The sequence below is a fragment of the Canis lupus genome, chromosome 8 (genome assembly GCF_003254725.2).
Source record: "Canis lupus dingo isolate Sandy chromosome 8, ASM325472v2, whole genome shotgun sequence".
Lineage (NCBI taxonomy): Eukaryota > Metazoa > Chordata > Mammalia > Carnivora > Canidae > Canis > Canis lupus.
The window spans coordinates 38,779,615-38,792,124 of NC_064250.1; the positions used below are offsets into that span (position 1 = coordinate 38,779,615).

A 12,510-nucleotide genomic window follows, 5' to 3' on the forward strand; every position below is an offset into this window, starting at 1 on the left:
CATGACCTGAGCCGAAGGCAGATGCTCAACCGCTGAGCCACCAGGCCTCCCAGGTACAACTTTTATATGCATCCCCCTACAAAGAAAAAAAAAATACACGTAAAAGTTATTATCTGCAAAATGCCTAGTTTCTAGTTTGTGTTCCCACCATTATGTTTGTTCATTAAATTTAGTTGTCCACCTTTTTAAAAAGAAATATTAGGAAGTAGGAGCACATTTAAATTGCTTACTTCCAAGAAATTTTATCTGAATTTCTTCTTATCCTTGGCTAATCAAAGTAGAAAGAAGGGCTCTATCTAGGGATGATTGAATCAAACTGTTTACTAAAAGAATTAAAAGCCTACAGTATAATTTATTTTATTAGTAATCAGATAGAGAGCTATAGGTGTCAAGATCATTTATACCTCCCGGGGTAAAATGGAACAAAATGTTTGGTTTAAGAAAGCACCTTGCTGACCACACATCTTCTATCTGTAGAGTATATATGAGGAAAAGGAGTTTACAAAACAGGTTTACATACAAAGAGAAAGGTTTTGAATCCATGCTCTCAAATTCATTTGACCAACTTTCACTGACAAAGCCCTATATACTGAGCTCTGTACTGAGTCCTAGGGATTCTAGAATCAATAAAATAAAGCCCTTGGCAAGGAACTCATTGTTTGCTACCAAGGACACTTCTAGTGTCATTGCTTTTCCACCGTAATCTAAGAGTCCCTCGTATGCTTCTGAGTGAGCCTGATGAGGAATTCTACCAAACAGGAATGCTCCATATGAGATAGTGGTAAACAGCCCCAAGAAAAGATGTCATAATGCTGATGACAATGACAACAACAATGGTAATAATCATAAATGATAACGATGAGAGCTAGCATCTCCTGGAAGCTCCTACATGTCAGACACTGTGTATCATATTCGGGTTATTTCACTCTGAAAAGTGCCCCGGAGTACAGATGCTACTATCATGTCCATGACACAAAAGAAGAACCAGGCCCAAGAGAGCTCAAATAACCTGCCCAGGGCGGGCAAGCTAGGAAATAGTGAAAGCAGCATAGAGACTCAAGCAGTTATCTGAATCCAGAGCTGGTGCTTTTCCTGCTTTATATTACCTCCCCACCAGATCCCTTTCATGTGTGTATATGGCAGATGAATCAAGAGATGGCACCTGAAAGATGCAAATTTATTCTCCCAACACAGGAATATGGACCAAACATGTAGCTGTTCAGACAGTTCTCCTGGCTACTTACATTTCAGCATATCCTTAGAACAAAGCCTTATCCCTCAGGGTAGTCTGGGCAGGTATTATCCCACCATTTAAGCCACCATATTAATATCTCCCTAGAAAACATAAGATTGGTGCAAAAGAAAATGGTGATAACCAAAGAGGCGTAATTTATGAATCAAAGGGGGGAAGTGAAATGGTGCAGGAGAATCCAGGAGGCAGGTAGGTTCCTATTCTTCCAAGACTGGAGAGAAGGAAGAATATGGATGGAGGGTTTATTGAGAAGGCAGCCAAGAAGAATTCTGGGCAAGGAGGGAGGTATCGTAAAGAAAGTTCACTCCTACTGGTCCTTCTCTGTGGTCAGTAAAGAGCTAAATACCCAATTGTTGGCATATCAATGCATCTCATTCCTTTCAGTTTCCACAGGTAATAAAATATTTTTTCTTAGACAGCCTTACCCAATTTCTCTTTTGCCCAAATTCAATAACCTATACTCTTGTTCTCTTTTCCATGAAAGGATTTTTCCATTTTTACTGAGAAATAATTGGCATATATCGCTGTGTAAGTTTAAGGTGTAGAGCATCATGGTGTGGGTTACATATACTGTGAAGTGATTACCACAGTAAGTGTAGTTAGCATCCACTGTCTCGTATAGATACATAAAGAGAGAAAGAAAAAAATTATTTTTTTTTCTTTCAGAATTCTTAGGATTTACTCTCAATAACTTTCATATATCATGATGATCATAGTCATCATGCTGTACGTTACATTGCTACGACTTACATACCTTGTAACTGGAAGTTTGTACCCTTGACCACTTCTCTACAATTCCCTCTCCCCCTACATCCTGCCTCTGGTAATCACAAACCTGATATCTTTTTCTATGAGCTTGGGGTTGTTTGTTTTAGATTCACATGTAAGTGAGATCATACAGTATCTGTATCTGTCTTTGTCTACTTCACTTAGCATAATGCTCTCAAGGTCCATCCATGTTGTCACAGATGGCAGGATTTCTTTGTGTATTCTTTTTAATGGCTGGAAAATGTTCCATTTTTATACACACACACACACACACACACACCCCAACTTCTTTATCCATTCACCTGCCAATGGACACTGAGGTTTGTTCGCATGCTTGGCTATTATAAATAATGCTGCTATGAACATGGGGGCACAGATACCTTTTTGAGTGAGTGTCATGAAAGATTTCTTAAACTACATTTCTATACTCTATGCAACACTGTATTGCATTAAAACTCCTCATAACTTATAAGAGCTTTTCAAAGAGGGAGAGAGAAAGGAAGGAAGACAAAAATTTAATGCCAACCACTGTGTTAGATCTTTATGCCTTTTTTCACAGGTATTCCTCACAAAGTTTAGTGAAACCGATATCTTCCTTTCAGAGATAAGAAAACCGAAGGTCAGAAAGGTTAAGTTTGAGCATAGTCACAGCAAGAAGTAATGAGAAAAAAATGAGATTCAGTTTTTGGGAATCCTGTCCTCTTGTTATTCCCACCATATACACCACCTCCTGCAGACAGATTATGCCTGTGCTCCTGCCTTGGTCCCGAACCACCAGGGCTACAGCTAGAGCTGTCCAACAGATGGAAGTACAATAACCCTAAGACAAAGACCTAAGCATTCTAACCCTAAGACTAAATCATAAATCACTTCTTAAAAAATATACTCAACTTTAAAATATTAACTTAAAATATGAAACATTTATTTGCAATCTTTCGTCAAAGAGCCAAGGCTTTTTCTTTAAGTACCTCTGCCAATTAAATCAGAAGTGACTTTCCTACATAAGCCACATCTGTGTTACACTGTCTCTGAATTTTCAATTCCAGCTTTGTTAAAACACAGCAAGAACTTAAACACTTATAAAGCAATCCAAATTCAGAATTTTTCTAGGTTTATGACCCCTCCCCCAATCTCACTCATACCTAAATCAATAGCTACTAGTCCTTTACAGTTTGGGGGGTATTTTCTAATGTAAGCAGTACATCCAACATGGAGCTTGAACTCACAACCCTGAGATCAAGAGTCAACTGAGCCAGCCTGGTGCCCCTCCTTTACAGTTTTATCCAAAGTTTCACAGAAACGATTGTATTTTCCTACTCATGTTGCATATGCTTGCATAAATTCTAATTAAATGATATAATTTGACAGTTACAATAAGTAGAAACAGGTTTTGGAAGAAGCCCACTGGTTACTGATAAGGGTATAACTGAAGTGGAGGACAGAAATGCTGGAATGTTTTAGAGAGTAACCAATACACACTGGGAGGTCATGGGCATGGGTAGGGTATTTTATAAAGAAAACAGAAAACATCAGTGATTCTAGGAAGCCAGAGAAGTGTGATCAAATAAGAAGACTTCTGCTACACTATAATATAGCTGGATGAGATGTCTCGTCTAATATACATTTTTAAAAAGGGAAGAGCATGTTTAAAAGGCAGAGCTCCTAAGAAACGTCAGAGAGAAAAGAGACTTTTGTTTTAAATTTTTCAAACAGTTACTAAGAGAGAAATTACAACTAACCACAGGCAAAATACCATCTAGCAGAATAACAGGAGAAGTATAGGCAGAGCTGATGTGAGTGTGCATAACCCAGCATGTGTGTACAGACAAATGAATCAAAAATTAGCCAGGTAGAGAGAGCGGGATGTAGGCATTATTGTCAGTTGTTATGTGCCCATTTGTCTTTGTTTTTCATGTATGTATGCATCTACGTGCGGATACACACACATATGTATGTACACATATATATGCATACTTACCACCATAACACAGAACCTATATTCTACGTGCTTTCCATAATTCTATCATATTTCGGACTCTTATATGTATCTTCTCTTGATAGGCATGAGTCTTTCCCACAGCTATCCAAGTAACTCATAAGATATTCTACTTTCTTGTCACAGCTTTAACTGAACATTTACCAGAACTTCATCCTCAGTCTTCTCAAGGCCTCAGGCAAATGTTTATCCAACCCAGTTGAGTACCTCAGTGGCTAGAATTCTCTAATTCATGCAGCAGCCTATTATGTTGTCAGACCACTTGAATCATAGAAAGATCTTCCTTATATTGGGCCCAAATGTGCCTACCATAGCTTGTTCCTGTTCACCTCAGCTCTGTTCTCTACAGCTACAGGAGATAAATTAACGCCCCCCTCCAGTGTGACAGCATATGCATACTTGAAGGTAATTACCAAGTCCTCAGGCCCTGTCCCTAGTCCCTCGACCTATCCTGACAATGCTGTCAGCATGGCCAATATATGATGAAAGGGGAAGCGGGATCCCTGGGTGGCGCAGTGTTTTAGCGCCTGCCTTTGGCCCAGGGCGCAATCCTGGAGACCCGGGCTCGAATCCCACGTCGGGCTCCCAGTGCATGGAGCCTGCTTCTTCCTCTGCCTATGTCTCTGCCTCTCTCTCTCTCTCTCTCTCTGTGTGTGTGTGATTATCAGAAATAAATAAAAATTTAAAAAAAGAAAGAAAGAAAAGAAAAGAAAGAAAAGAAAGAAGAAGCAAAAACTTACCACACTTCACCATTCCCACTTCATAGCACTTCCGAAGTCGGCAGGCCTGGCAGCTCTTGCGTCGATTCTTATCTATTGTACACTGATTTGTAGCTGGGCATATGTAATCATTATGTCCTGCAGCAGAAAAAAAAGGGGGGGTCAGGCTATTATCACTGTATTTTGATTCAATATTCTAGTCAACACTGATAATGCTACCCAGCTGAGAAGCAAGGGATATCTTCTTCTTTTTTTTTTTTTTAAGATTTTATTTATTCATGAGACACAGAGAGGCAGAGACATAGGCAGAGGGAGAAGCAGGCTCCCTGCAGAGAGCCAGATGAGAGATTCAAACCAAGGACTCCAGGGTCACGACCCGAGCCAAAGGCAGACACTCAACTGCTGAACCACCCAGGTGCCCAGGGGATATCTTCTTAATGCAGATATGGGTAACAAAGGGCGAAGTTTGCCCTCATCAGTGCCTTGTTAGGGAGTGAAGATAACCTAGGAATATTTCCATATCTTATTCTTTCTTTGACTAATAGGCTATCCTCTGCATGTTCGTAGAATCCTCAAGAGATTCATTAGAAATATTCTCCTTTGGACATGGAAAGTAAGACAGTTGCCTGAAATTGGTGCTGCAAATCACAGAACTGCTCAAGAATAGCACTTGTGTATCAAGTCACCAAATTCAAATACTTATATTCTTTTATATATATACCTCTTTGGAATTTAACATGACATTTTTATAGGAATTCATAGTCAAATAAGAGAAGGAAACTAATCAACAAGAAGATAAAGAAATTAGCGAACTAAAGAACCAAAAGAACTGCCACTTGAGGCTGGCTGTGATTATTGTTCCAAGTCCCCACTGCCTCCCTCAGCCCTGTGACTCGCAGGGCACTAAGGTGGATAGGTTGTGTTTGCCTACCAACTGATGCTGAGCTTGGCCATGAAACTTGCATCAGCCAGTGGTAGGCTAGTAGAAGGAATATTCCAACAGTTTGCCTTGGCCTCTTGAGCTCCCAAGAGGAAAAAAAAAGCCTCAGGTAGCCACTAATCTGTGGAAACGCAATGCAGACCTGAACTTGACCCAGAACTCAGAGCCGAACCGAGAAGTAGAGCCACCCTACCTGACTCATGGACCAAAAAACATGGTTTTATGATTGGATCAAAATCAAATTTTATAATTCTCTCCCACTTTAGGTAGATTCAATAACACTTGTTCAATCAAACACAAATTGAAAATCAATTGTTTGTACTTTACCACCATTCCCTGGGCCGGCCAGGGTGGCAGCAAGGGTATGGACTGCATAGTTCTAGGAATAGTAAGACAGTTTAGCCGAGGGGCAAAAACCACTGTCAAGTGACCCTCATAACAGCCACGTATAGGAAAGCTGGCACATCAACATTTCTGACTACCTGCTGATTTCCAGATTCTTTATCATTTCCTTTAACCCTATAACTTCCCTATAAAAAGCCATGGTCCCCATTTTTTTTTTAAGAGAAAACACATTCAGTAATCTCCTTAAGGTCATGGTTTTCCTTTTCCATGCAGCATAATAAATTTCTACAAACTTATAAGCTTAAAACCAAACAAATTTATTATCTGATTTCCACAAGTCAGGAATCCAGGCACAGCTTACTCTACTCAGGGTTTCAAAAGGCTGCAATCAAGGTGTTGGATGGGCTGTGGTTTCATCTGAAGCTCAGGGTCCTCTTCCAAGCTCATATAGGATGTTTGCAGAATCAGCTCCTTGCAGTTGTTGGACCAAGGCTCCCATTTTTACCATGGTTACCAGCTGGACACTGCTGTCAACTCATAGAGGAACCAGTTCCCTGCCCAAAAGCAGTTCACAGCATGATGCTTGCTTTCCTTCAGGCTAGGAGGGGCACTTGTCTGATTTTCAGTCTGTCTTCACTCGGCCATGATGGAGTCTTACACAATTACAGCATAATCACAAGACTCCCCCAATACCACTTTCCATGTTAGATACCCTAACCAAAGGAGTGGCTCATATTTACAGGTTCCACACACACTCAAGAGTATGGGGTAATATAAGGTAAGGCGCAACATTTTTTAAAAGGAACAGATAATTATCTTGTTATTGCTTTTATCCTCACTTATAATATTCAAAAACAAATTATATTTTAAAAGTCAAGATATATTTCCAATCAGAAACTTTTGATTGTCCTCTAGAACAGACGCTTTATGGCTAAAAGGTAAATGTAATCCCACAGTACTTTCCATGGTAGCAGCAATCTTTCAAGGACCTTCTAAAAATTCACAGAACAATACATATGATGTCATCCTTTTTGGTTTTATAAAGAGGTTTATAACAATAAGCATTTAAGGGACTAGAGGTTCATTATTTTCCCCTCAGAGTTTATTTTAAAAGATAATTTTACTTAAAAAAAATCAGAAAGCACAAGAATATAAACACACTAAAAACGGCCTAGAAAATGTCTTATGCAAGAAGGTCAAGGTAATTGACAAAAAAGAAAAAAGTCCTCTTGAAAGTATACTATCTCACATATTAAAATGGTTTTCTCAGAGCACCTGGGTGGCTCAGTCAGTTAAGCATCTGACTCCTGATTTCAGTTCATGTCATGATCTCAGGGCTGTGAGATGGAGCCCATGTCAGGTTCTGCACTCAATGCAGAGTCTGCTTAGAGATTCTCTCTCTCTCTCTCTCTCTCTCGCTCTCCCTCTCTCTGCCCCCCCCCCAAAAAAATAAAATAAAATGGTTTTCTTGTTCATGCAACAGTCTGTAAAGCACACATACTAACCGAATTCAGAGAAAAGTTCAAAGCCAAATTAAAAGCAAAATATGTAGCTAATTCTTGAAGATATAAAGCTTTATAGGAAAATGTGCTTTTTATCATCTAAACATAACAGGTTATCTCTGTACTCTCTACAAAATTATAGACTAAGTCTGATTACCTATTGTCATTTATATCCAACCTCATAGAGGGGAGAGACAGCCCTGGACTTCAGATCAGAATATCTGAGTTTCAGCTCATTTCAGCCTCCCGGTGTTGTCACTTGTCACAATATTGCACTTGTCACAGAGCAATATTTATCACCCGCACCCTCCCTGGCATGCTTGTCCCTCAGCAGCAGGCAACAACCTAGCATTTGTTCCTTCAGGACATCCTCCATGACTTCAAGGCCAAATAAGTCCCAAGTAATGGAATATGTGCCTCCAAGGTAAGAATTTCCTACATAACCTACCAGCTGTCAGAGCTTCCCATTTAAAGCCCAGCCTCTAAAGCTGTGAAAAGCAAAGCCTTAAAGATTTGTGAGTGGCACTTAAATAGATTTCAACTTTCAAAGGACAATGATAAAAGTTTGTTATGAACACCAATATGAAAGTGAATAAAATAGTGCCACTGTTACATTTGGATGTAAAATAAATAGCCCAAAAGAATGAAATTTACAGAAATACCACTGAGAAGGATACCAGATATACATAGTTTTTAAAAAATAACAAAACTGTATAAGAGATACAAAAGACCTAAATAAATGGAGACAGAATATGTTCTTAATGTGAAGAATATTACAAAGATTCCTTCCAAAATAATCCTTAGGTTTAACAAAATCTCCACTTTTCTTAACATTAAGGATGGGAGGTCACTTAATAAAAATATTCTAATGTTCCTATGGATAAATAAAGAAAATAGCCAGAATACTTTTAAAATAGGAGGTATTTATATTGGTATGTATTTAAATGCATTATAAAATTATAATAGTAAAAGTAAAAAATAAAACTATAATAATTAAAATAATGTGGTACTTACAAGAATGAAGAACTAGGTCAACAGAACAGGATAAAACTATACATAAGAACTTATAGAGAGAGACAAAAAAAAATCAATGAACACATAAAAAGATGTTCAAAATGATTAGTAATCAGGGAAATGCAAATTAAAACCACAATGAAACACAATTATATACCCAAAGAATATCTAAAATTAAAAAGGCTAATAATATCAAGGATTTTTATAAGGATGTAGAGCAACTGGAAGTCTCATGTTACTTTTGAGAATACAACATGGTTCAACCCCCTTGGAAACAGTTTGTTAGTTGCCCATAAAATTAAACATATGCTTATCATACAACCAGCAATTTCACTCCTAGATATTTCCCCAACAAAAATGTAGGTCTACATAGAGGGATTAGCATGAACACTCATAGAAGTTTTATTCAAAATAGCACAAAACTGGAAATACCCCAAATGAATAAACTGTGGTAGATCTATATATTGGAATAATGCCCAGTAACAAAAAGGAATGAACCATAGGTACATGGATAAAACTTAAAAGCATCATGATAAGTGAAAGAAGCAATACATAGATGGTTACCTAATGATTCAATTATATGACATTCTAGCAAAAGGTAAAACTATACGGAAAGAAACTAGGTCAATGGCTACTAGGTCTTGGGAAGTTAGGGGGAAATTGTTTTTAGATTCTAGATATAAGTGAAATCATATGGTGTTTTGTCTTTCTATGTCTGACTTAATTCACTTAGCACTATACCTTCTAGGTCCAACCATGCTGTTGCAAATGGCAAGATCTCATCCTCTTTATGGCTGAGTAATATTTTACCATGTATGTAGCTTCTTTATCCATTCATCTATTGACATACACCTAGACTGTTACTGTACCTTGGCTATTGTAAATAATGCTGCAATAAACACAGGGGTGCACATCTCTTTTTAAATTGGTGTTTTTGTTCTCTCTGGATAAATATCCAGTAGTGGAATTATTAGATCATATGGTAATTCTGTTTTTAATATTTTGAGGAACCTCCAATACTGTTTTCCACAATGACTGCACAAATTTAATTCCCACCATCAGTACATAAGGATTCACTTTTCTCCATATATATATATTTCAGGTAGAGATTTCTTCCCAACAGCAAATAAAAAGGACCTTTCTCAAAGGATATAGTTAATTGTATTGGGTCAAGATTTCCTTAAGGAATAAAATTGTAGAATCTCAACAAGATAGAGAATTGTCATCATATCATATCAAGAGTTCAGTTCTGAATTTTAGAAATTTGAATTGTTCTTACTATATAATAGCAAGCAAGTAGGCCTGGCCTTATAATTTACTACTAGAATTATCATAAGTAAAAATATTAAAGTACCTAAATATGTTAAATACAGAATGAAAAGTTGTGTAAAAGCAATTATAAATAAGCAAATGATACAATTTATGTTTTGATAATATTTGATGACACATTCTTCCTTTATCTGTGATGTTTTATCTTTCAATAAAATTAAGTTTTTAATTGGCAGAGGGCCCTGATCCACCCAGCTATGAAGATCTTAGAGAAGGTGGGTTTAAATAAGATTAGAATTAGAAGAAAAACACAAAAAATAAAGAAAAGATGTTGATATCTCAATACAGAAGAGTTAGAAAACTAGAATATCTTAAATTTGCATGAAGTTTATAAATGACCAAATGTTTTCATATAACCAACTTCATTGCATTTTTATTTTTATATATTTTTAAAATATTTTACTTACCCATTTACTTAGAGAGAGTGTGTGTGTGCATGAGATGGGAGAAGAGGGAAAGAGAGAAACAGAGTCTCAAGCAGACTCCCCACTGAGCATGGAGCCTGACACAGGGCTCAATCCCACAAACCAGAGATTGTGACCTGAGCTGAAATCAAGAGTCAGACACTTAACCAACTGAGCCACCCAGGCACCTCCATTTCATTTGATAACAAACCTGTAAGTATCTCCATTTCACAGAGGAGGAAACAGGCTAAGAGGTAATGTCTTAGAGCTACTAAGTAGAAGATCCAGGACAAATAAGTAGTCATCTATACAGGTTGAATTTCAAGGGAAGGTAACTCTATACTACTAACTTTCTACCCTTCACCACCTTCTAGATTCTATCAGGAGCCATCCCACCATGACTCTTACACATGCCAAATATTAAACATAAGCCAAAGGAAGAAACGATCTTTGTAATTCCTAACAAGCACATTGCTTCCAGCTTTATCTTCACAAGGGTTGCAAAGAGGGACTCCTGGGGAAGATGGCAGAATAGGATGATCCTAAGCTCACTTCACCCCATGGATACAACTAGATAACACCCACATCAGTGTAAATAACCCAGAAAATGATCCAAAGACTGACAGGACAGACTCTCCACAGATAAATGTAGAGAAGAGGCTACATCAAAGAGGGTAGGAAGGGTGGAAAGGCAGTTGGGGCCTAAACATACCTATGGGGACAGACCTATGGGGATTGTCCATGGGAGGGAGAGACCTGCAGGCTTGGAGAGTGGGGATGAACAGACTATCACACCAGGTACCCCAAGTACAGGGAACGCACACAGGTAAGATGAATTCCCATAACATTTGGCTTTGAAAAGCAGAGGGGGATATTTTATGAGTTCTTACAATGAGCAGGATTTAGTAGGTGGAACTTTAAACTCAGCAGGCTTGGCTCTGAGACAGCTGGGAAGGCAAGAGGAAACAGTCTCTGCCCTTAAAGAGATAGTACAACAAACAGCCCCATAAAGATAGAAAACAGAAGCAGCAGGCATTGAAAAATGCCTGCGGTATATGGGAGGGAAATTTGTTTAATAATCTCAGAGTATGTGCTCGAGGGGCACGGATCATATAGGAACAAAGATGCTGCTGGGCACCATTTCCCTCCCCCTGATCCCAGCCTAGACACACAAACACCTGTGAGAACCAGCACAGTGCCAATATCTTCCACATAATTTGCTAAAGGCAGGCCTGCCACCCCCACCCCATACAGCCTTGGCCAGAGCCCATCCAAAGTGGTGCCACAAGCCTGGCAGTATGCAAGCAACCACAACAGGGGCCAACTCCAAAGTGACTCCTCCCCTAAGGAGAGGGAAAGATAACCACACACACCAGTCCAACTGTGGCCCCAGCAGTGGGCTGGGGTGCAGACAGCTGGTCTGCTGGCCTCACTTACCAACAAAAGCTTCTCAGAGCACAACTCAGGGAAAGTGTCTTACAGTTCAGTGTTATTATATCTCTGGCAAATGCCTGGTCTGATCCAACTCAAGCCTAAGGCAGCTCCAGACTGGCCAACTAACAATGCAGGGACTAAATCCTGCCCACAACAGGCAAAGAGGGTCATTGCAGACAATTGGACTAAAGGCAGAAGCATCTTGGCCACTATAGTAGGGTACATACAACACACATAGGCAACACCTCTTAAGCACCAGGTCTGATAAACAGGGAACATTACACTGCAGGGCACTACAGGATCTCTTCTTTATAAGACCACTACTTTCAGGAGCAGGAGACATAGCTGACTTTCTTAACACATATATATCTTAACACATAGAAACAGACACAGAGAGTTAGACAAAATGAAGAGACAGAGGAACATGACCCAAATGAAAGAACAGGACAAAAATCACAGCAAGAGACCTAAATAAACAGAGAAAAGTAACATGCCTGATAGAGAATTTAAAGTAATACTCATAAAGGAACTCACTGGACTGGAGAAAAGAATGGAGGACCTCAGTGAAACTCTTAACAAAGAAACAGAAAACACAATAAAGAACCAATCAGAGATTAAGAACTCAACAACTGGGGATCCCTGGGTGGCGCAGCGTTTTAGCACCTGCCTTTGGCTCAGGGCGCGATCCTGGAGACCCGGGATCGAGTCCCATGTCGGGCTCCCGGTGCATGGAGCCTGCTTCTCCCTCTGCCTGTGTCTCTGCCTCTCTCTCTCTCTCTCTCTCTCTCTCTCTCTGTGTGTGACTAT

General features: G+C 39.1%; 1 protein-coding gene across 1 annotated transcript in view; it reads right to left on the bottom strand.

Annotated features, from left to right (window-relative positions):
- ESR2 (estrogen receptor 2) overlaps window positions 1–12,510 on the bottom strand; it is a 68,641-nt gene that overhangs the window by 40,334 nt on the left and 15,797 nt on the right. Inside the window, exon 4 of the mRNA XM_035719926.1 lies at window positions 4,757–4,873. Coding sequence (XP_035575819.1) covers window positions 4,757–4,873 — 117 coding nt within the window. The remainder of the gene's footprint in view (window positions 1–4,756; window positions 4,874–12,510) is intronic.